Raw genomic sequence first — 24,827 nt, forward strand, 5'->3', positions numbered from 1 at the left:
TGGCGTCGATCTGAATGGTGATGGTGGGGGCGGGGGGAACATCTCAGCCCTGATTTGTTGGAGCGGCAAGCGGAACCGATGGGGCCTCTGTGATTGGGCATCGGAGATGAGGGCGGAAACGCTGAGAAGCTGGACTGCAGGGCCCGGCGGAAGAGTGAGGTTTGTGAGCGAAGGGTCTAGAACTTGCATTACTTAGGCTTCTGCAGGCACATTGCGGGGCTTCGAGGCTGCAGAGACACCAAGACTTGAGGTTCCCAGTGCCATCCCTTCCCATCCAACCTCTCCTACCACCACTCCTTCTAAAAACAGGGTTTCATGTAGCCCAAACCCACACAAGCCTTCCTTGAACAGCCTGTGGTGAAAAGACTTAGGCGCTAGCTCAGTTGGTACACTGGTAGCATGCATGAAGTTCGGGGCTCCATCCCCAGCACCACATGTCTGTTGTCTTAACACTTGAGTGGTAGAGAAAGGTTCAGAAGCTAAACATCTGCTAAATATGACATTTAAAGTGTTTAATGGAAGTCGGACGGTGGTAGTGCCCGCCTTTAATCCCTGCGTTTGGGAGGCAGAAGAGGTCATCAGATCACATTATAGATGATTGTGAAAAGCTAGGCACGGTGGCACATGCTCTTAATTCCAGCACTCAGGGAGGCAGAGGCAAGTGGATCTCTGTGAGTTTGAGGCCAGCCTGATCTACAAAGCGAGTCCAGGACAGCCAGGGCTACACAGAGAAACCCTGTCTTGAAAAACCAAAAGAAAAGAAAAACAACAACAAAAAGATGACTTTGAGTCACCATATGGTTGCTGGGCATTGAACTCATGACCTCTGGAAGAACAGACAGTGCTCTTGACCACGGAGCCATCCCTCTAGCCCTATCTAGTTATGTTTTAAATACAAACTTAAAGCTGGGCATGGTGGTGCATGCCATTATTTCCAGAACTTGGGAGGCTGAGGCAGATGAATCTTTGTGAGTTCGAGGCCAGCTCGCAGACAGCCAAGGCTCCACAGAGAAACCCTGTCTCCAAAAACTAAACTAAGATAAAATAAAATAAATACAAACTTAAGGATGCTTCTCATCATGTTAAAATCATCTCTGCCAATCTACACATTGGCGTGGAGAGTACATGCTTTTTAACCCAAAGCCATAGCTTTTGCTATGACTCAGAGGTATTGAGTCTACTCCAACTATTTTACAGACACCTATTGGCTGTTTATTTCTACAAAATGGAATTCAGTGCAGCTTATAAACAATGATAATATAATCTTCAGAGTGTCAAGAAGAAGAAGAAAAAAAGAAAGTCCTAAGACTTGGGTCCACCTCTCATAGAGAAACAGACAAGCACTCCTGCCAATTAAGAGCCTAAGCTTCCCTGCCTATTGCTTGTTTCTAAGGGGGAAGCTCCAAATATGTTTCCTTTAAGTTCTTTAACCTTAACTTCTGTTCCTAGTCTCTGTCTTGGCAGAGTTCCACTCGGCTTGTGGACACCATCCAGGAATCATCTGCAGGCTGCTCCAGAGATGATCTACACCATGCCTGGCCCAAGTATTCCTACAAACCCAAAAGCCCTGGGCTTGCAGTAAATTGATGTGAACACTCTAATTGATGTGTTGCTTCCTGTCTCTTCAGCTGGGTCAGCAAACTATAGGCTTCTGATGGATGCTTCATTGCCCCCATTCCCCTCCCAGCTTTGGCTAACATTCCAGTCTTCCTGGGCATAGACAACAAAGTCCTAATTTCAGTAGAAAGCAGTTACAGAGTAGAGCATCTGCCCCTTCTCCCCAACAAAGAGCTGCAATGTTAGATCCAAAGGGAACTCCCTGCAAAAGTGGATACGTATAATACCTACTGGCATACCAAGATTATGTTATTGGGCGGGAGAGATAGCTAGGCAGTTAAGAGCATTCGCTGCTCTTTCAGAGGACCAGGGTTCAGTTTCTCACATCCACATGGCCACTCACATCTTACTGGGGGATGGTCTTATGCACTGTGTATTCAGATGCCTGGATAGCCGGTTGGGCATTGTCATTTCTACAAGAATCTCCTGTCTCAATGTGGTGTACAAATTGTTCTTCATCATCTCTGATTGGTTAATAAAGAAGCTGATCAGCCAACAGCTGGGAGAGAGGACAGGAGGCAGGACTTTGGATCTTAGACTGGGGGGGGGAAAGGGGGGGGGCTCAAGTAGAGACCACAGAGAGGAGGAAGAAGAGGAGGTTGCCATGAGGACAGACAGATGAGAAACAGCCAAGGCGTGACTAAGATGGCAAGTAGCACGGGGCATGTGGCTGGGAAGTAGCCAGGCTAGTAGAGAAGGATTACCACAGGCCAATATTTGCCCAGCTGTAGTGCTTTAAAACTTTTGTTTGTTTGTGGGTGTTTTTTGTTTGATTTTCTTTTTGAGACAGGGTTTCTCTGTGTAGCCCTAGCTGTCCTGGACTCACTCTGTAGACCAGGCTGGCCTCAAACTCACAGAGATCCTCCTGCCTCTGCCTCCCAGTGCTGGGATTAAAGGTGTGCACTACCACACCTGGCAAACTGGTTTTTTTTTCCTACTGAACTTTTGTCACTACTGAGAGGTGGCTTCCTCTTCACCTCTAGAGATGCTAGAGATGGAATCTTCAACCCAGAGCCCTGTACATGCTGGCCAAGTGCTCTGCTGCTGTCATAGCAAGTTCGCTGGAATTTACTATAAAGTTTTATATAGAACTTAAAATTTTCATTTACTTGGTTTCATATATCTTTATTTTCATATATATGTGTATATATTATGTACATATATGTATATGACTTATGGGTATGGGTATTTTGCCTACTGATTCATGTCTGGACCCATGAAGGGCAGAAGAGGGCACTGGAGTTATGGATGGTTGTGTACCACATGAGTGCTAAGAACCGAATTCAGGTCCTGTACAAGAGCAGCCAGTAATCTTAACTGCTGAGCCATCTCTTCATCCCCATATCCTCTTTTCCTTCTTTCTTTTCTTTTTCTTTTCTTTCTTTCTTTTCTTCTTTCCCCCCTGAGAAAGGGCCCCTGGAACTCTGGAGCAGGTTCTGCCAGTCTCTGCCTCCTGACTGCTGTAACTAGAGGTGCCACCACCTGGCTCCCTCCTTTTCTGAGACAGCGTCTTATGTAGCTTAGTTTAGCCTTGAAGTCTTCTGTGTTGGCTCCGAAACTCCAATCTCATTTCCTTAAAGTTCACTTTATAGACTGAGCGGCCTCTGAGTGGCTAGCTGGCTTCCCTCCATCTCCTTCCATCCTGTTCCTGTTTGATTTTGGGTTTTTTGTGTTTTTTTTTTTTTGGGGGGGGGTAGGGTCTGTGGAGTTCACTTTGTACCCTGGCTGACTCTGGACTCAAAGTCCTCCTGCTATTCCAGCTTTCCAGATGTTGGAATTACAGATGTGAGTCCCAGCCCAAGTCTAAGGTTCAAAGCAGGACACACACCCTGACTGAACAGTAGAGAAAAGAAGCTACCCTGAACTACTGGAAGGGTCTGTGTTTGCTCCCCAGGCCCAGAGGTCTTGTAGAACATCTGCATAGTCCTAACCTGGCCAGAAGTCAGCAGGGATGCCCATGGGGCTTCCCCAGCAGGGACTTTCCACTCAAAGAGGGACAACCCAGGACACTTCTGGTTTCAGAAATGGGGGGATTCCCCAAAGCAAGGCAGGCCTTCAGGGAGGGGCTTCCCTCAAGTTTGCACTAGGCCTAGGAAAAGCCACGACAAAGAATTAAAACAAAAACAAAAAAAAACCAAAAAACCTTTTGCCTTCTGAATGGGGAGGTCAGGGAACAATCAGTCCCTCCCTCCTAAGAGCTGCAAGGTGACTTGCCAGGAGGCTTTCAAAGAAATTTCCATGTTCTCCTCAAAATCCTTATCAACCGTGGCAGAAAAAAGACAAGGTTAAAAAACAAAACAAAACCAAAAAACAAGCTACACGGGCAGAAGAGCTGGACAGCCCAGTGTGACCACTGCCCCATTCCACCCTCCACCCTGGAGCAGCATCTTTTTGTTGTTGTTGTTTTCAATATAGGATTTCTCTGTGTAGCCATGGCTGGCCTCAAACTCAGTGATCCAATTGCCTCAGCCTCCCAAGTACTGGGATTAAAGGTGTGCACCACCATCACACCCCACTTCCAGGCAGCATCTTAACCTTCTGTGTATTACTTTACCTCTCTGAAAAATCAGAGTTGTATGTGGGGCATCAACTGAGTTAGTAATAATGAAAACCTAAGCTGGCAAAGGACTTGCTTTGGCCTGCAAACACGGGGACCCAGTTCAATCCCCAGCACCATGCAAGGAGCCAAGTGTAGCAACACATGTGCAACTCAGTGCCAGGGAGGAATGGGCCGAAGGCACCAGAGGCTCCCTGATGAATGGGAGCCACTGAGATGCTCAGGGGGTAAGGCACTTGCCATCAATACTGACATCCTGAGTTCTAGCTCCAGTTCCCACACAGGGGAAGCCGAGAAACAACTCAAGTTATCTTTTGATGTCCACATGTGTGCTGTGGCATGGATGTTCACACAATAAGTAAGTAAAAAAAAATTTAGGGGGCTGGAGAGATGGCTCAGCAGTTAAGAGCACTGACTGCTCTTCCAGAGGACCCAGGTTCAACTCCTTGCACCCACATGGCAGCTTATAATTGTCTGTAACTCCAAGATCTGACACCCTCACAGAGACACACATGCAGGCAAAACATCAATGAACATAAAATAAAATTTAAAAAGAATTTAGACCTATTTTGGAACTATCTTTTAAAAAGAAAACAAAAACAAAAAAGCAGCTGAGACAAGATACCCACCACCTAGACTGGCCTTAAACTCTGTCCACAGTCTTGCTTCCGTCTCCCAAGTGCTGGGATATAATAAACATGTACCCCTTATCCTGTTATAAGACAACTCACACTTCCAGGATGATAACACAATAAACAACAACAACAAAAAAACCCCAACCCACCCTAGTCATTCAAAGTAACTCACAACCTATGCTCACCACAGCACTTGGGAGACTGAGGCAGGTCGGTTGTCACCAGTTTTAGGCTAGCCTGTGCTACAGTGAGACTTAAGTCTCAAAAACACATGAAAGCAAATGGGGCAGTGGTGAACACCTTTAATCCCAGCACTTGAGAGGCAGAAGCAGGCAGGTCTCTGCGAGTTCAAGGCCAGTCTGGTCTATAGAGCAAGTTCCAGGACAGCCAAGGATATACAGAGAAGCACTGTCATGAACCCTACCCCACCTTAACCCCCCAAAATAGGAGGAGGAATTGTTCTGTGGTTAAGAGCACTGACTGCTCTTTCAGAGGACCTGGTTAAATTCCCAGCACTTTCATCAGGGGTTGTAGTGAAAGTTTTGCTTTGTTTAAAACCCTCAAGTTATGTGGGCTGGAGAAATGGCTCAGTGGTTAAGCACACTATCTGTTCTTCCATAGGTCCTGAGTTCAATTCCCAGCAATCATATGGTGGCTCACAACCATCTAAATGTGACTTGATACCCTCTTCTGGCCTGCAGGTGTACATGCAGGCAGAGCACTCATACATAAACCTTAAAAAAAAAAAAAAAAAAAACCCAGTTATGTTTATGTAAACATGTTTTCGTTTTAATCCCAAGTGTGGGATATGGGGCTGCTTTTAGATTATCTGCAGCTAGTAAGTGTCTCATGTAATGTTGTGGTCTTTGCCGCTAATAGTCTCCTCTAGCTTAGAGAAGGGTGTGGTCTTTGCCAGCTGAGACAGTTGAACTCTTGAGAGAGTTATTAGCTACCAGAGCCCAGGTCTGGAGAGACGGCTCAGAGGTTAAGAGCACTGGCTGGTGGTCTTCCAGAGGTCCCAGCAACTACACAGTGGTTCACAACCATTTATAAAGCAGAACATTGTATATTTTTTAAAAAACCTTCAAGATGGTCAGAGAGAGAAAAGAACACTTGAAGACAGAGGATGCTCTGAGAAGCCTGGTTGCTGCAGCATTTACTGGGCTACTAGATAACTGAGACTGGTATTGTCCCAAAGAACCCAACAACCCTCAACAACCAGAAGTAGCCAGAGAACGCCGCCCCCTCTCCCTACTAACCTTACTCTTTCTCTCCTACCTAGTGTCAGGGTGCTGGAAAGGTCTTGGGAGGGTTACGGGGTAGAGAAGGAAAGCAGAGGCATAAGAAAACCAACTAAAACAGGCACATGCCTACAGCAGCTTATGGTTTTTTCTCCTTTAAATGTTGTATGTGTAGGTGTTTTTTTTTTCTTTGTTGTTTTTCGAGACAGGGTTTCTCTATGTAGCCTTGGCTGTCCTAGACTCATTTTGTAGACCAGGCTGGCCAAGAACTCACAGCGATCCACCAGCCTCTGCCTCCTGAGTGCTGGGGTTAAAGGTGTGCCACCATGCCTGGCTATGTGTGAGTACTTCAACTTCATGTTGAAAACTAGAAAATACTGGGGCTACAGAGATTTGTGGCTCACTGCTGCCCCCAGGTGGGTAGTCACTTGGACACAGCCCTCTGGCTACCCTGCCAGTCTCAGTGTGTTCCAGGTCCCTTTCCCAGAGCTGTGGGTATCATGGGGAGAAAGGCAAGGCTGACAGTGGCTGAAGTTGCCCACAGTTCACAGGAGGGGACAACCCCAAGTCAACGAGGCTGTCTGTGTGCTTAGTTGATGCTCAGGCCCCACATTTCTGTAAATTGTTGGCCCAGGGCTTCTCAACAGTGAGGGACAGCCTAGGGCGTGGCTGTCACAGGACTCTGGTTCTCCCCACCTAAGTTCACACTCTGCCTCAAACAGCACCGAGCCAGAGGCCTCCAGCACCTGGAACTGTTTATTGGGCATTGTTGCCAGTTGCAGGACAGAAAGCTAGACAGAAAAAAACAAAAAACAAAAACAAAAAAAACCAGTGACCACAGACCCATAGGGACAGACCCTGACCAGCTGGGGACATGTTAACCCCAGACTGGTGGACTAACCTGGCAACTGCTGCCACTCCCCAGACCCCCAGGACTTTGGCATAACGCTGATGGGGGTAGGGGGGCTGCAGACAGCAGAGCCCCTCAACCCGAAGCAGAGTCTGATGAGTGCTGGGGACAGGCTGGGGGACAGGGGACATGGGCCAGGATGTGAGGAGCAGCAGAAGTGAAGGAAGTCGGGGGCTAGGGACTTGGTGGCTAGGTTTCCTTTTCTGGAGAAGGGCCCGCAGAAGTCTGCAGGCCGGTGGCAGTGGCTGGGGCAGGTCACGCACTGACGTCTTTCTCGTTGCCCGCTTTGGGGACGGCTTCCAGCAATGGGTCCCCGGGGCCCGCCTCCTCCCCCTCCTTGGCCTCACCAGACTTGGAGTTGGGGACCCAGAGGCCAGAATCGATGCAGCGCTGCATGTGATACTTGGCATCCTGTGGAGAGAGGGGAGACAGGTGAGGCAACAACGTTTTTTAATTTTTATTTTTTCCTTCTTTTTGTTTTTTTTTTCAGGACAGGGTTTCTCTGTGTAGCCTTGGCTGTCCTGAACTCACTTTGTAGACTAGGTTGGCCTTTGAATTCAGAGATCCACCTGTTTTTGCGTCCCAGAGTGCTGAAATTATAGGTGTGTGCCACCAGGCCTGGATTCTTAAGTGATTTTAAAAAATTTTACTGTATGTACATTGGTGTTCTGCCTGCTTGTATGTGGGTGTAAGGGTGTAAGATCCCCTGGATGTGGAGTTATAGTCAGCTGTAAGCTGTCATGTGGGTGCTGGGAATTAAAGCAAGGTCCTTCGGAAGAGTAGCCAGCGCTCTGAGGCCTCCTTTCCAGCCCTGAGAAGTCAATCTTGAAAAGGTGGCTTTTCTTTTTTCCACTAAGCATGTTAGGGTGGTCTGAGATCTTTCTGGCAGCACCATCAAACTATGTTTTATGGGCACACTCCCTGAGCTGACCATGCTGCATCGTATTGGCTGTGAAGAGCACTGCAAACAGAAAGGTGCCCAGAGCCGAAAACAGAACAGTCAGGATGGCACCAAGTCTAAAGCAAAGCTCAGTAGATAGTTTGTGTATGGTGCCAGGCATGGAGACCAGGGATGCACGGTTTTGCAAGTGACTAACACTGAGTCACAGCCACAAACTTGATAAAAAATTCTTTTTACATTTTTTTATTTGCGTGTGTATGAGTGTGTGGAGGTCAGAGACAACTATGGGAGCCAGCTCTCTATCCACCTTATAGGTCTCAGGAATGGAATGCAGGCTGTCAGGCATGGGGACAAGTGCCACCTTCTGCTGAGGTATCATATGCATGGCCTTCACTTATTTTTTTTAAGGCAGGAATTCAGAATGGACCCTACACTGGTCTCAGCTCACAACCCTCCTCCTGCAGCTTTGAAGGTGTGCTACAATTCTAGACTTCTAATGAACTGTGCTTTTCTTTCAAAAGTCTTGGGCACAGGATTCCCCAGGACTGTAGTTATAGATGGCTGTGAGCTGTTATGTGGGTAGGTGTTGCGTCTTCTGGAAGAGCAGCCAGTGCTTATTTTTATTTTTTTAAAAAGATGTGTTTATTTATTTATTTATTTATTTTACACATTGAATGCTCTAATCTGCATGTACACCTGCATACCAGAAGAGGGCATCAGATCACATTATAGATGGTTGTGAACCACCATGTGGTTGCTGGAAATCGAACTCAGAACCTCTGAAAGAGTAGCCAGTGCTCTTTAGGTTTGTTTGTTTGTTTGTTTGTTTGTTTTAAAGATAGGGTTTCTCTGTGTAGCCTTGGCTGTCCTGGATTTGCTTTGTAGACCAGGCTGGCCTCGAACTCACAGAGATCTGCCTGTCTCTGCCTCCCAAGTGCTGGGATTAAAGGCGTGCGCCACCACACCCAGCTTGCAGCCAGTGCTCTTAACAACTGAGCCATCCCCACAGCTCTTCTTCTTTGGTCTAGAGACTGGCCCTAAGGTATCCCAGGCTCACTATGCTGGCAGAGAACAATCTTGAACTTATTCCTGATCCTCCTGAGTGCTAGGACTACAGGTGTGCAGCACCACTGGCTTTATGCTGTGCTGGGGACTGAACACAGGGTATTCTCTATGCCGGGCAAGTGCACAGCAACTGAACTGCAGCCCCAGTCCTACCCAGCAAACTTCTTTCTTTTTCTCTGTGTAGCCCTGGATGTCCTGGAACTCAGTACATAGACCAGGCTGGCCTCAAACTCAGGAGATCCATCTGCCTCTGCCTTCCTGAGTGCTGGGATTACAGGCGTGAGCCACCGTATCCAGCTCCAGAAATTTTCTCTAAATGATACAAAAAGAAGTGTGGGGACAGTATTATAATTACATTTGATCTATAAAGGTAATTTGTGAGCCTTCTAATGAGGATTGCAAACTTTCTCCTAGATATGTATTTTTATAGAAGCTTCTAGAATCCCTACTACTAGTCCTATGTATAGACTGTTTCCACAGAGAAGGAAATCTCCAGTGAGGGATGGGGCGTGGCTCAGCAGCAGACTGAGTATATAGGAAGCATTGGTTACATTCCCAGAGTCCACAAAAAAATGAATAAAAGACAAAAGCTCACTATTCATTATATACTAGATGAGGTACACACAGCAGGTATTTAACAAACGGTGCTGCTGTTGGAGTGCTGGGCTGCCTCGTTCTTAGAGAAGCAGGAGGGACACTATCTTTTGTTTTTGGACCCAGAGACCCACACATACTAGTGTTGAGCGGATTGAGCGTTGCCAGGATTGAGGGACACCCTGTCATCTTATCATTCTGAGACAGGCTCTCACTGAGCTACTCTGGCTCATTTGAACTCTTCCTGTCTAAGCCTGGCCTCGAACTTACAACCCTGCTCTTAGCCTCTGAAGATAATAGACTTGCAACCCCAGGCCCAGACAAGAGGGCCTTTGTAGCTTGGGGACTCACGGTGGGATCCATCTTGCTGATGGCATCTTGCAGCATCTGCACATCCTTCACATCGAAGCACTTCTGCAGCTCCTGGGTACAGAGGGGCCGGGTGAGAGCCTGGGCTGGGGCTGGGGGGTGTAGCGAGGGTGGCAATGCTCACAGACCTCCCTCCTCCCTCCTGGGCCCTGGGCAGCCGCACCTCGGGCAGGGACTCGTAGACCTCCACAGGGTCCAGGCCCCCAGGGCCCAGCCTCTTCTTGCGCTCCTTTTCCTCATACTCCTTCATGGCCTTCTCTATCCGCAGCTTGGCACGGCTCCGCACACGCTCCTTAAAGGCCTCCAGTTCATACTTGAAGCCCTCCATGTACTGGTGGTCAGCGGTCTACGGAAGAAGACAGTGAGGTTTGGGGTGGGGGTGGGGCAAGACCCCTGCTGCAGCTCTTTGAGGCTTTCTGAGGCTCCACCATGGGTACCTCAAGGCTTGGCCTTTGTCCCCTGTACTCAGTACCCCCTCCTACTACCTTGTGGACCCATCTGCTGATGGCCAGCCTCCTGGCTTAGCTCCTTAACACAGGCCTGGAACCACACCCTCAGGTGTTCTCCAGCAAGGTCTTAGAGGGACCTCAGCCCCGGATTGTTCTACCCTGCCCTGCTCTCAGGATCCCCAATCTTTCAGATGACAGAAGTTCAGTTGCCAGATTCCACATGGCAGCTTGCCAAGACCAGTAACTCCAGCTCCAGCAATCCAACACCCTCTTGCTAGTCTCTGGAGACACCTTTTAAATCAGGCCAGCAAGGCGGTTCAGTGGGTAAGAGTGCTTGCCATGCAAACCTAGCAGCTTGTTTGACCACTGGGATCTTCAGCAAGGTAGGAGAGAATCAACTCCACAAAGTTGTCCCTGACCATATGGGTCCACATACACATCATATATAAATACATACATACATATATGCATATACATCATACATACATACACACACACACAACTTTTAAAAACTGAGAAAGTAATGAATGTGGTCATAATCACCACTGTCAGCCCCACACTACCTCAAGCCCTCCTGACAGAAGATCAGACCACAGGTTCCTAGGCAGATGTACGCTGTGGGATGCCTGGTAGTACAGGAGCCCATTACCTTGATCTTGGTGAAAAACTGCCGGAAACAGGCGCGTGGGTCAACCTTCAGGCTCTTGGCCAGCTCCAGAATAAACTGCATCACCATGGTCTGGTGAGCCACCTGCTCCATCAGTGCACATTTCTGCCAGGACAAAGGTAGGGTGTCACCAAGCAGCAGTGTCAGGGGTCTTTCTGATGCCGGCCGGGCAAGGCTGTACTTACCTCCTCCACTTCCAGGTCGATGCACCAGATCACCAGGTAGTTGGCTGTCTCCTCACACACCAGGTGGACATTGTCTGAGAGGTACTTCTGGCTGTCATCCCAGCGGTGGAGCATGCCTGCAGGGAGGATGTTGGAAAGGCCGTCACAAGCCCTGCCCTGCCCTTGGCTCACAACGGGGAGCTCTGTGCAGGGACTTACCGAAATGTTTGATTTGTTTCTCGTACTTTTCAATGAAGGTCTTGTGTTTCTGCTCCCTTGCCTCCTCTGAGTCTTCCTCTGCCTTCTCAGGCTTGGTATTGACCATGCTCTGTGACAGGGCGAGAGGGCAAGTGGGCTGGGGCAAGGCAGGAGTGCGCCTGGGATGCGGGGGCCGTGGGGGCCGTGGCGGCCGTGGCCGCCGCGCCCATCCTGTCCACATCGGAGGCGGTGGCGTCGCTAAGTGCATCAAGGTGGCAGAGGCATGGCCGCGGGCCTTCGGGCAGATCAGAGGGTATGGATGGGCTTCATTGGCCTCCACTAGCCAGCCCCAAGCTCCACCTGTCTGTCCCATCTCTCCTCTGTGGCCTTGCCTGGCTCTCACTGTCAGAATTCTTTTTCTAGTTTACAGAGATGGGGAGACAGGGGTAGACCTGGGGCACCCATAAGCATATCCAGCCTCTACCACCAAGCCGCCCCCAGTCCCAGTACTCCGCAGTGCTCTCGCCTGTGTCCCACCTTGCTGAAGCCATCTTTGCTGAGCGTGTCCACATTCCAGGGCATGTTCTTCTCCTTCTTGCGCATGTCCTCCAGCTTCTGCTCCCAGCTTCGCTCCTCTTTGCGCAGCTGCTGTGCCTCAGCTCGAAGCCGCTCAAGCTCGCCCTGGCCACTGCCGTCGGCTCCTTCCAGCTCCTTCAGCTTCCGCTGGCACTCAGCTACCTTGCGCTTGCACTCACGGCAGCCCCGGTCCAGTTCCTCTTTCTCCTTCTGAAACTGCTCCATGCGTTCCACCCTGGCCTGCAAGCAAGTACGGCCAGCAGCTGGTCACTTAGAAGGAACAGCTTTAAGAACTGGGTATGGTGGCGCTCACCGCAGCCCCAGCACTGCAGAGGCTGAGGCAGCTGGATCTGAGTTCAAGGCCAGCCCGTTTTTTTTGTTGTTGTTGTTTTCTTAAAGATGTATTTATTATTTATATAGTATTCTGCCTGCATGTGTGCCTGCAAGCCAGCAGAGGGCAGCAGATCTCATTCTAGATACTTATGGGTCACCATGTGGTTGCTGGGAATTGAACTCAAGACCTTTGAAAGAACAGCCAGTGCTCTTAACCTCTGAACCATCTCTCCAATCCCAGCCAGCCTGTTTTGCAAAGTGAGTTCCAGGACGAGGAATACAGAGAAAGTGTGTGTGTGTGTGTGTGTGTGTGTGTATCATCATGATGGTTCAGCAGTGGCCCTGGGCTTCAATCTCCACACTGGACTCATGAGTTCCAGGAGATGTGTGCACCAGTTCAAGGCTTGGCCTCCCAACCTTCACCCTGTTTACCATGGGGGACTAGACACACCTTGGCCAGGGACACACCAAGGGTCCTTACAACAGTCTGTACAGCCATATGCTATCTGTGGGTGGCAAGTTGCCATGGCTTGTTTTTTTTTTCTTCCAATTTTCAAGGCCAAGGCTCACTAACAAAAACCTCTCTATGCAGCAAAGAGTGAACCTGAGCTCCTGATCCTCCTGCCTCGCCAGTGCAGGTGCACAGTAGGGCAACAGGAGCTGGTCATGTGAGGGGAGTAACAGCAACAGTGGCCTTGCTCAGCATTTTAATTTTAGAAAAATAAAAATAAAAGAGTTTGTATATGCTACAGTAACACGTGAAGGTCAGAGGACAATGTTGGGGCAATGTTTTGTACACTGTGTACAGGTTGCCTGTGTATATTCAGCTGCTAATCCTGTACAGGCAGAGGATGGAGTGCCGTCCTGACTTCAGCATTGTTATTCTTTTTTTTTTTTTTTTTAAGATTTATTTATTTAGTACACCGAGTTCTGCCTGCATGTAACACTTTCACAGCAGAAGAGGGCATCAAATCACATTAGAGATGGTTGTAAGCCACCATGTGGTTGCTGGGAATTAAACTCAGGACCTTTGGAAGAGCAGCCAGTGCTCTTAACCTCTGAGCCATCTCTCCAGCCCCGGTATTGTTATTCTTATAGCTGAGCACCTGCATATTTTCTAAACAGTCTTCTTCCCTTACCTTTTGATTAGCTTAGTTAATCAGACCAGACTGTCAATCTGACAGCCAACGGTGAGGCAGGAGGGGGGAAAGGCTGAGAGAGGGCCTGGAGGGGATGTGGTGGGTAGCGAGCTGGAGTCGTCAGGTTATTTCAGTTCGATGAGCTAGCTGGGAGGTAGCCCAAGCTAAGGCCTAAACATAATAAATGTCAGTAAGTCTCCATGTATTTATACTTAAACTGGCAGGTGCAAAGAAAGTTCCGATATAGGACAATAGAGAGTTCCAGTGTGTGGGTCCCAGGGATTCAACTCAGGTCACCAGGCTTGGTGGCAAGTGCCTTTACCCCTGAGCCATCTTGGGTTGCATCACCAGCACCACAAACAAATCCAGACAACCCCAAGTGGCATGGAGGAGCACTCCTGTGACCCAGCACTCAGGGAAGCTGAGGCAGGAAGTGTGAGTATGTACCAGGCCAGCCTAGGCAACTCAGCAAAACTTGTCCTGAAATAAAACTTAAGGCCAGGCATGGTAACAAATCCTAACAATGGGCAGACGGGAGGCAGGAGGTCATCCTTGTCTATACAGTAAGACCCTATCTCAAAAAACAAAATAAGGAAATGAAATAAAAATAAATTTTAGGACCAGTGAGATGGTACCGGATGCCAAGCCTGGTAACTGGAATCTCATCCCCGAGACTCACATAGTGGAAAGAGAACAACTCCCTCAAGTTGTCCTCACATGTGCACTGTGGTCTTGTACTCTCACGCGCGCGAGAGCACGCACGTGTTCCCCCCCCCCTTCTCTCTCTCTCACACACACACACACATACACAGCTAAATAAATTAAATTTGCCAAAAGATCTCACTTTCCAAGCATCTGAGCTGGAGAAAACCATAACTATTTAGTTATTTAGGTTTTTCAAGACAGGGTCTCTCTGTGTAGCCCTGGCTGTCCTGGAACTTGCTTTGGCCTTGGACTCAGAGATCCAACTCCTTTGTCTCCTCCTGAGATTAAAGGCATGAGCGCCACTAAGCATGGCAGGAAAAAAAAATATCACACAGTTGTTCTGTATGGGTGTGGATATATAGATGTGTGTGTGTGTGTGTTTATTTTTGCAGTACAAGGGGCTGAACTGAGGGGTCAAACACTACATCCTCAATCATCTTATTAATGTTTTTAGCATGTATCATACACACCTCCCCCCCACAGCACAGGTATGTGGAGATCAGAGGACAATGTCCAGTTCCAGGGACTGAACTCCGCCCCCCAGGCTTGGGGTAAGTGCCTTTCGCCAGCCCTACTTCATTGTTTTTTGAGAGAGTCCCTTGCTATATAGCCAGGAACTCACTATGTGGCTGAGGCTGGCCTTGAACCTGTGGTGAAGCTCCTGATTCTTTCTCCCTAGGGCTGGAGTGCCAGGCTCGCACACCCATGACCAGTTTTGCACTTTAACACAGAGTTCCAGCCAGGTATGGTGGCGCATGCCTTCAATCCTCGTGCTCCAGAGACGGGGGAGCAGAGGCAGTGGATCTCTGTGGGTTCAAGGCCAGCCTGGTCTACAGAGAGCCCAGGACAGTCAATGCTACACAGGGAAACCCTGTCTCAAAACAAAACAAAGTAGAGTCCCTCGAGGTTGCCCAGGCTGGATTGGAACTCACTCTGTAGTGTGGGGAGTGCTTGCTCTTGCTATTTTTTCGCCTCAACCTAAGAGCCTAAGAACAGCCAAGCTGACAGGTCTACACTAACAGGGCACCAAGTTATTATGTACTGGGCAACACATGTCACCACGTGCTGTGCCACTATGTCATTCATTCACTGACTTATTCAGAAATAAGGTTTTTTTGTTTTTGTTTTTTTCGAGACAGGGTTTCTCTGTGTAGCCTTGCCTGTCCTGGACTCACTTTGTAGACCAGGCTGGCCTCAAACTCACAGCGATCTGCCTGCCTCTGCCTCCTAAGTGCTGGGATTAAAGGCGAGCGCCACCACACCCAGCCAGAAATAAGCTCTTGCATGTGGACCAGGCTGGCCCCGAGACCTCAGGTGGGTGTGACACCACCCACTTCTGGTGTAATTTACTGCACAGTGTACTGAGAGTGAGAAGTAGAACCAGCACACACAAAGGCTTCAGCGCTGGAAGAAAACTCAGATCATGAGGCCCACGAGGGCTCGGCAGGAACTTGCAGCCCAGCCTGATGACCCGAGTTCAGTCCCGGGGATCTATATGGTTGAAGGAGAAAACTGACACAAACTTGTTCCCCACACATGCATTTCTGGGTGCCCGTGGAAAAGCAATCTCTCTCTCTCACACACACAATTAAGAAAATAAGTCAAAGCACTGAAGTGCGGAGCACAGGAAAGAGGAGAGTACAGGAGATGGCTAGAGTGACGCTTTATAGGGAGACAGTTCCCAGGGAAGCACACGCGGGCCACGATGAGACCTGAGTTCAGACCCCCAGCACTCCAAAAAAACATGGTGGGGGGGCTGGAGAGATGGCTCAGCGGTTAGCAACACCGGCTGCTCTTCCAAAGAACCTGGGTTAATTCTCAGCACCCACATGGCAGCTAACAACTGTGTGTAATTCCAGTTCCACAGGATCTGACACCATCGCACAGACATGAATACATGCAAGCGGAACACCAATGTAATAAAATAGAGATGAATATTAAGAAGAAAAACAAGGGCTAGAGAGATGGCTCAGAGGTTAAGAGCACTGTTTGCTCTTCCAGAGGTCCTGAGTTCAATTCCCAGCAACCACATGGTGGCTCACAGCCATCTATAATGTGATCTGATGCCCTCTTCTGCAGATAAAGCATTCATATACAATAAATAAATCTTTAAAAAAAAGAAGAAGGAGAAGAAGAAAAACAAACAAAGCATTGGGCCCCATAGCCTCAGTACTATAGGGAACAGAGACAGGACGATGGTTGGGACCTGTTGGCCCCCAGCTTAGCTCCAGAATAAGTGAGAGGCCCTGCCTCAAGGGAATGGGTAGAGTGACTAAGCAGGGTACCCAACTTCCTCCTCTGTCATCTGTATGCAAGCCCACACTCACGTACACACATGACGACACAAGGCCCAGATACGGCAGCCCTAGCCCGTGTCATGTTCTCCTAAGGGCTCTAAGGTCAGCACCTCACTGGCCCCAGACAGGAGTAGGAAGGTGCCAGGCTGCTGGCTTTTGGAAGACAGCCACCATTCTCCCTAATGTCCTCTGCGTAGCTGCCAGGGAGGCTGAAGCTAAAAACAGGGGCCCTGGTGTTGACAGCAGCCACCTGGCCAGTAAGCATTACACCTTCCATATGGAGGGGCAGTAACAGGCTGACCCAGGCACAAGTAACGGGATGGTGTGGGTGTCCTTAAAGAAGGGACAGGAGGGTCTGAATTTTGACACCATATAGCTCATTGGAAGGAGCCAGAAGAAACCCCATATAGCACCTCTCTGGCCACAGAGCCTAGGAGGTGAGGCTGGGAACTCACTTGCCCCCTTCTCAAACTTTCACATCTTTGCTTTTTTCCCCTGGTAGGGGTTCTACCAGGGACTGAACTCAGCGCCCCACACCTGCTCCACAAGTGGCCTGCTGAGCTGCACACTGCACTTTTTGGGTTTGGGTTTGTTTGTTTGTTTTTTGTTGTTGTTGTTTTGGTTTTTTTTTTTTTTTTTTTTTTTTTTTTTTTGGTTTTTTGAGACAGGGTTTCTCTGTATAGCCTTGGCTCACTTTGTAAACCAGGCTGGCCTTGAACTCACAGCAATCCACCTGCCTCTGCTTCCCAAGTGCTGGAATTAAAGGCATGCGCCACCACGCCCAGCTGTCCTGGGCTTGCTTTGCAGATATGGCTGGCCTCGAACTCACATAAATCCACTTGTCTCTGCCTCCTGAGTGCATACTTTTGTATTTCTTACTTTGGTGTGGTGCCTTCCTACATTGCTCAAGCTGGCCTGACCTCACCATACATGGTTGAAGCTGGCTTGAATTTGTGATCTCCTTCCTCAGCACCCACAGGAGCTGAGAAGACAGGCCTGCACCACCCAGCCAAGCTGGAAAATTCCCCCCACATTTTATTTAGTTTTTATTTTAACTAATTAACTGTTTTGTTTGCTTTGTTTTTTTGAGACAGAATTTTTCTGTGCAGCCAGCCCTAGCTGTCTTGGAACTCACTCTGTAGACCAGGCCTTGAACTCACAGATATCCACCTGCCTCTACATCCCAAGTGCTGGAATTAAAGGTATGTACCACCACTGCCCAGCTAACTTCAAATTTTTATTTATTATGTACACACTGGTAGAGACAGATGTGTGCCATAGTGTGTATTTAGAGGTCAGAGGACAACTTGTAGCTGTCAGTTCTCTCCTACCATATGAATACCAGGAATCAAACTCTGACCATCAGGCCTTTACCCACTGAGCTACTTTGCTGTTTATTTCTAGACAGGGGCTCATGAGCCTCTGCTGGCCTCCACTTGCTATATTGCAAAGGGTCGCTTTGAATGGTGATCGTTCTGCCTCTATCTCACAAGTGCTGAAATAGCAGCACCATCACACCTGGCTTCAGATTTGCTAGGACACCACAAGGCACAGCTAAACAGTTACGACAAGAACTATTATCAGTTGTTAAGTACTGGGAAACTTACACCAACCGTATGGAGCACACAGTCACAGACCTGGGATGCGACCTGTCAGGCCTCTCTGCTCAGGGCTTATGGATCCTGCCCTATCACAGATGGATGCGTAAAGTGGTACAGTTAGGTGTACACCAGAGCCCGCCTGTCCTCCCACGCCTGCGGGGCAGAGAGCCCCACTTTCTTCCCCAGTATTACAGCCAAAGCAGCGAGACAGGAAGGCGACTGTGCACCAGTCAGGGAGTCCTCCCTCCCACCCAGCAGCCCCAGCTGTTCTCTACGCAGTGGGAAGATGAACGCTTCATACAACAGAAACAAGTGCTCCCAAGAATAGTTCTCCCGCCGTGCGGAGCTCTTCAGTGCTTCCTAATACAATGCTATGTGTGGACTGTGCTGCCAGAGCAGCGGCCGCCTGGCAGGTGGTCCTCCCAGGAAAGTGTTAGGAACAGGTGTGTAGCTGGGACTGGGGAGACAAACGCTGGATTTGGGAAGGTGGAGAAAGGCCTACAAAGTGCTTCCCTCAGGAAGGTGGAGTGCCAAACTCCTAACTTGAAAGTGCCTGCCCTCGGCTTGAGAGTATATAACAAGCTCACAGGCCGAGGAGAGAGCTCAGTGGGGACAGCCTGATGACCTGATTTGATCCCTAGAGCCCACGCGGGAGGAAAGAACGGACTCCAGCAGGCTATCCTCTGACTGTACAAGGGTACCCAGCACATACATGCACAGTGTACACACAAATGAATAAATGTAGTTTAAACAGAGAGATAACACACAGGTATGTGGGCTCGTATGCTTTAATTTGGGGGAGCAGGTTAGGCTATGCAAGGAAGGGAACTAGGCCCTCCTGCAGGCCAGGCAGGTGCTCCACCACTCACCCACACCCCCAGGCCCCCCTCAGGCCTCGGTAGAACACTACTGGCCTGCGGGCAATGCTGGCAGAAGAGGGGTGGAAGAACATGGCTGACTCACACCTGGGGTTCTAAGGTCTGTATCTGGGGCATCTGTTGAGACTGATTTCCAGTGTGTAGGACTTTGTTTTGTTTGCTTGGCTGTTGACAGGATCCCTCATAGCCCATGTCAGCCCCAAACTTACTCTGTGGCTGAAGACTGCACATCTGACCTCCTGCTTCCATCACCCCAGTGCTGGGACTGTCCTGCCACGGCCAGCTTTTTTTCATTTTTTCCCCCCAAGACAGGGTTTCTCTGTGTAGTCTTGGCTGTCCTAGACTCAATTTATAGACCAAGCTGGCCTTGAACTCACAGCAATCCACCTGCCTCTGTCTCCTGAGTGTTGGGATTAAAGACAGCGTGCACCACCACACCAGGCTTATGATCACCTTTTAAGTAGTGCTAGAGCTGGACCCCAAGGCAATACCCTGCAACTGAGCTCTAGCCCATTTGTCCCATGTAGTCCAGGCTAGCCTAAAATTTGTCCTGTAGCAAGAATTGACTCTGATTTCCAGATCCTCCTACCTCCCCCTCCCCAGACCTGAGACTACATGGGCATGCCGCCATGCTCAGCAAGTCAGGTGCTGCTGGAACAGCCCCAGGCGGTCCCAAGGTAAGCAGAAGGACCTGAAGCCTGGAGAGAGGCCAGTGAGGTTGGAGGGAGAGAGTGGGTAGGACAGGATGGGTTTGGGGGTTGGTTTTTTTGTTTTGGTGTTTTGAGACAGGGTGTCTTTGTGTCACCATGGCTGTCCTGGACTCTCTTTGTAGAGCAGGCTGGTCTTGAACTCAGAGATCCGCCTGCCTCTGCTTCCTGAGTGTTGGGATTAAAGGCGCCACCACGCCCAGCCAAAGGTTTGCTTCTGAGCTGAGGTTTGCTGAGTTTTTTCTCCCCCCTCCCCCAACCCCCAGGGTTTCTCTGTGTAGCCAGGGCTGTCCTTGCACTCACAGGCCTGCCTCTGCCTCTGCCTCCTGAGTCCTGGGATTATAGGTGTGTGCCACCACCTCCTGGCTCCCCATCTGGTGAGTTTTCAGTGATGGCCATAGGGCCATAGTTCATAAAGGAGCCAGGGTGAGCCGGGCGTGGTGGCACACGCCTTTAATCCCAGCACTCGGGAGGCAGAGGCGGGTGGATCACTGTGAGTTCGAGGCCAGCCTGGTCGACAAAGTGAGTCCAGGACAGCCAAGGCTACAGAGAGACCCTGTCTCGAAAAACCAAAAAAAAAAAAAAAAAAAAAAAAGGAGCCAGGGTGGCAGGAGGGGGTCTGCTTACTATAGTGGGAGAAGCCAGAGCAGGAAGCTAAATGGGAGGGGCTTCCTAGGCGGATGGAAACTAAGAGTCTAGAGGAGGGGAGAGTAAGGAAAGCCATGGGAACGGGGTGATGGGCAGGAGTGGAGCTGGAGGTCAAATGCAAACGGGGCAAGGGGCTCCAACACTTCAGTCCTCAGTGGAACTCAAGTCCCGAGTGGGGCTCTGGTCTATAGTCCAGGGAGAGGGATCCTGGGCTGGGGAATCAATCCCAGCTGCAAGTTAAGATCAATTGAGAAATTGTGGGTAGGACGCAGCCCTTATTTAGTTTGGAAGTTGGGGTTCTCTGGGCCTTAGTGAAAATGTGTGCCTAAGATCCTGGGAAGTAGATGCCACAATCAAATCAGAAGTGTTGTGGATCCAGATTCTAGGGGACGGGCAGAGGGAGATGTGCGGTCAGAAGTGGGTGTATGGCTAGGATGTGGGTTCACCTAACAGAATCTGGGGTTTGGACTCTGAGAAGGAATTCTGAGGAAGAACAAAAGGTTCCACACAGGGTATTGGGGACCCCTACGCACACGGGGCAACTTGGGGACAGTCTAAATTCTGATTAGAGTACTAACAGCTGATAAGATGGCTGAGTGTAGAGGTGCTTCTGGCAAAGCGGGGTGACCTGGGTTCCATAGCAGAGTCCTAACGTGGCTAAAGGAAAGATCCAACTTCTGCAAGCTATCCTTGAATGTTCGTATGCGTGCTGTGCCACACGCACACAAGAATGCACACCGCAATGAGTAAACTAACAAATAAATGCCCAAAGAAAATAAAAGACAGCAGATGGGGTGAGTCCAGTGAGGCAGGTGAAGAGTTAGGGCTTTCAAGATCATGGAGTTCTGGGATGGAATTTTAAAAGTCCAGCGCAGCATGATGGAACACGTCTTTAATGCCAAGCACTGGGGAGGCAGAAGCAGGAGGATCTCTGTCATCTGTGAATTAGAGACCAGCCTGGTCTACATAGCAAGTTCCAGGCCAGGCAAGGCTACACAGTGAGATTTTGTTTGAAGGGGAAAAAAAAAAAAAAGATAAAAGTCTAGATTGTGGAAGTGGAGGGGCCAGATGCCAATAAATGAGGTCTTTCCTCCCCTCCCCCGCCCCTTACGGCCCAGGGCGGCCTAGGTAAGAGGTCAGAACTCTAGAGCGGGGGTCCCGGGAGTGGGGGGAAGGGGATGCGCGCGCACAGCCCCACCTGGTGCCGCCAGCGGAAGAGGCTGGCCGTGTCGATGTTGGGGTGCGTCTCGTCCTCATCGTCCGACACTTCGATGTGATCCCAAACGCTATAGTCCACCATCTTCGCCTCGGAGGCCCGGACTGGCTCCCGGCTCTCCACACGGCCGGGCGCTGAACAGGGACCCACAGGGGTTGAGGAATCCGCTCGCAGAGCCCCGCCCCTTCCGCTTCCGCTCCACGGCGCCGCGCAGGACCGCCCCGCCCTAGCGCCGGCGCGTGACATCACGTCCTTAGCAATGAGAGTCGGCGGCGCTGACAACCAGAGGTCCTTCTTAAAGGGCCAAGAGCGCGTGGCACGGCCTTCTGGAATTTCCCGCCGAAATCATGCTGAGAATCCTTCAGGAACAAGAAAAGTTAGTCACGTTTGGTGTGGTGGCCTTCGGTAATCCCAGCACTATGGCAGGCAGAGGCAGGCGGATCTTTGTGAGTTCGAGGCCAGCCTGGTCTATAGAGTGATTTCCAAGACGGCCAGAGCTGTTATAAACTGTTTCAAAAAATAAAAATTAAAAATTAGAAACTGAGGGGCCTGGAAAGATGGCTCAGCAGTTAAGAGCACTGACTGTTCCTCCAAAGGACCCGGGTTCAATTCCCAGCACCCACATGGCAGCTCACAACTCCAAGATCTCCAAGATCTGACAACCTCACACAGATATGCAGGCAGGCAGAACACCAATGCACATAAATAAAAATAAATTTTAAAAAATTTAAAAACTGAGGTGACTCAAAGGACCGGCATTCTGTTCCCTGCACCCATTTGTAACTTCAGTCCAGGGGACACTACACCCCCTTCTGGCTTCTGCCGTCACCAAGCACGCATGTGGTTCACAGACGTGCTTACAGGTGAAACATCAATTTTTTTTTTTGTTTAAAACACGGTTTCCCTTTGTAGCAGCCCTACCTGTCCTGGAACTCACTATGTAGACCAGGCTGGCTTCAAACTCACAGATCTGCCTGCCTCTATCTTCCCAGTGCTTGGAGTAAAGGTGTACTATTACCTTTATGGTGCGCAGCTCACATAATTGTAATTTTTTTTTTTCGAGACAGGGTTTCTCTGTGTAGCCTTGGCTGTCCTAGACTCGCTTTGTAGACCAGGCTAGCCTCAAACTCAGAGCTCTCCCTGCCTCTGCCTCAGGAGATTAAATAGAGGGACTAAGGCATGATTTTTTAAACTTTTAATTACATTTTAGGGGCTGAAGAGATGGCTCTTACAGAGGACTCAGATTCAGTACCCAGCACCCACATGGCAACTCATAACCATCTGTAACTCCAGCTCCAAGAAATTCAACACCTTCACACAGACATACATGCAGACAATACCCATGGAATAATAAATAAGTCAGGTATTTTCTTTTGTTTGTTTTTTGAGGCAGCATTTCTCTGTGTAGCCTTGGCTATCCTGGACTCACTTTGTAGACCAGCTGGCCTTGAACTCACAGGGATCCGCCTGCCTCTGCCTCCTAAGTGCTGAGATTAAAGGCCAAGTGTTGGCTTTTAAAAATTACATTTTATTAAGTTTGCGTTTGTACACACATGAAAATCAGAACAACTTGCCAGAATCCGTTTTCTTCTACTATGTGAGTCTTGGGGATCAAAGCCAGGTCTTCAGACTTGATGGCAAGTGCTTTTATCAACTGAGCCCTCTCCCCAGCTCCAGTACTTTAAAAAAAAAAAAATGTGTGTGTGTCTGTATGTGAAGGTCATGATGGAGTTGGTTCTCTCTTTTTATCCTCTGGGTCTTGTGGATCAAACTTTGGTCCTCTGACTTTGGCAGCAAGCATCTTTAGCGCTGAGCCAGCTCATCAGCTCCAGTACTTAAAAAATAAAAATTTTAAGAAAGTTGCATTAATTGGCAGCAGGTGGATCTCTGAGCTTGACCAGTCATGTCTACCTAGTGAGTACCAGACCAGGCAGAGCTATGTAGAGAGACCTTATCTCAAAACAAATAAATAAAATTACATTTATTTTATCAGGCAGATGGCGAGTGCTAGATTGTGCATGTTGAATAAAGCAACTTCCAAGAATCAGGTTTCTTCTTCCACAATGATGAACCTAGGGATTAAACTCAGGTTTCAGTATTTAAACTTCGTGGCAAGGGCCTTCCTTCACCCGTGGAGCAAGCCTAAGGCTAGAACCCTTGACTTTACCCTGCGCTGGGGTATAAAAACTATTGCAGTCCAAGGGTTGGTGAGCGGCCCGAGGTTGCAGCCCTATCCTTGCTCGGGGGGGGGGGGGGGAGGTCAGAAGCAGATGATTGACTCGGTCTGGACACTTTATGTTTCAGCACCACCAAGCGCCACTCACAGGCAGGACCCTCAGCTCCTGCAGCCCTCTGGAATCATCCAGAATTCCCCCTACCTGAAGAATGTCCTGTTTCCACCTCTGGGTGTCGCTAATGTTTAAGCAGCCGCAGCGTTGGCAGCACTGCGCCTAGGGGGACCCCGGAGGCACCGGAGGCGGTTCTCCTGGTCCTCGCCATCTGGGGCTGCCCACAGCCTGTTCCAGCACACCTGAGCCCCTGAATTTCGCCTGGGGCTTGAGGGAATCCATTTTATTTTGACCTTGAGGTACCCGATTCGTACATTCCGCCCCCTGCCCCCCGCCCCAACCTCTGCTTTAATACAAGATTTAGAAACTTGTGCTGCATCCTGGGGTCGGGAGTATCTCAGATTAAGGGATGCTCCTTGCGGTGGGGTCAGGTGGAGGGAGAGGAGCGCTATGCATTGGTTCCTTCTCAGCTTTTCGGGAGCTGTTGGAGAAGGGCCTTTCTGGAGCGAATAAAGGTCTGCAGGTTGGGGGGTGTCCCCTTGTCCATGGAGGGGGAGGGGTGGTGGGCATAAAAACTCCTTTCTGCTCTGGTCCCTCCCCCTCTCCCTCATTCAAACTCACGAGTGGGCGGGCAGAGCCGGGGAGTCCCTTTCGCCTCCCCCGTCCTCCACCTGGGCAATCCACCACAGCAGCAGAGGTCTATCCCAGTCCGGGCACGCGCACGATGGACGTGCACGGAGAGGGTCTCCCACACACCCACACACACCGGCAAACAAAGGGTCTGGACACCTGTCTGCTCCCACTGTCCCGACCTCTCAGGCCAGAGCGGGCGGGGCTCCTCTCCCCAGCCCCTTTTCACAGCAAGGTAAGTTTTGGGGCTGCCAGCTGTGTTGGGAAGGGGGTCGGGGAGGACCCAACTCCCTGCAGGAAGGGCATCAAGATCATGGGGTTCCCCCCTAGTTCTCCATGAAAGCGGCGAGTCCCTCCACTCTTTCCTTGGCACGCTGTCGTAGGGTCTCCGTCACACCTCTGTGGTGTGTGTGTGTTCTTTCCCAAATAGGCTCCTGACACC

At 49.7% G+C, this 24,827-nt stretch overlaps 1 protein-coding gene and 1 long non-coding RNA gene across 3 annotated transcripts; one reads left to right on the forward strand and one right to left on the reverse strand.

Annotated features, from left to right (window-relative positions):
• The first annotated feature begins 21 nt into the window (after window positions 1-21).
• Window positions 22-1,601, forward strand: LOC311598239. Its single transcript, XR_014779517.1, has 2 exons — window positions 22-159; window positions 1,450-1,601. It is a non-coding gene; the product is annotated as an uncharacterized lncRNA (long non-coding RNA).
• Window positions 1,602-6,787: 5,186 nt separating this feature from the next.
• Window positions 6,788-21,667, reverse strand: CDC37 (cell division cycle 37, HSP90 cochaperone). Of its 2 annotated transcripts, none has more exons than XM_084783217.1 (8): window positions 21,450-21,667; window positions 11,905-12,183; window positions 11,389-11,662; window positions 11,191-11,306; window positions 10,988-11,110; window positions 10,053-10,235; window positions 9,872-9,943; window positions 6,788-7,371 (listed from the first exon to the last, which is right to left on the reverse strand). In XM_084783217.1, the coding sequence occupies exons 1-8, from the start codon at window positions 21,549-21,551 to the stop codon at window positions 7,216-7,218; spliced, it is 1,305 nt and encodes a 434-aa protein (XP_084639343.1). In that variant the 5' UTR covers window positions 21,552-21,667; the 3' UTR covers window positions 6,788-7,215. The 2 variants fall into 2 exon arrangements, with proteins under 2 accessions (XP_084639343.1, XP_084639344.1); XM_084783218.1 differs by having other exon boundaries at window positions 11,389-11,497; window positions 21,450-21,664.
• Between the last annotated feature and the right edge of the window lie 3,160 nt (window positions 21,668-24,827).

This window comes from Acomys minous, assembly GCF_964271855.1.
Source record: "Acomys minous genome assembly, chromosome: 5".
NCBI classification, from domain to species: Eukaryota; Metazoa; Chordata; class Mammalia; order Rodentia; family Muridae; genus Acomys; species Acomys minous.

Bases quoted from the DNA above. Each gene is read 5' to 3' on its own strand.
- CDC37 (XM_084783217.1), bottom strand. From the start codon at position 21,551: ATGGTGGACTATAGCGTTTGGGATCACATCGAAGTGTCGGACGATGAG. The intron at 9,944-10,052 runs GTGCGGCTGCCC...CTCTGTACCCAG, and splicing joins TCTACGAGTCCCTGCCCGAG to GAGCTGCAGAAGTGCTTCGA. The intron at 7,372-9,871 runs GTGAGTCCCCAA...CTCTCTCCACAG, and splicing joins TCAGCAAGATGGATCCCACC to GATGCCAAGTATCACATGCA.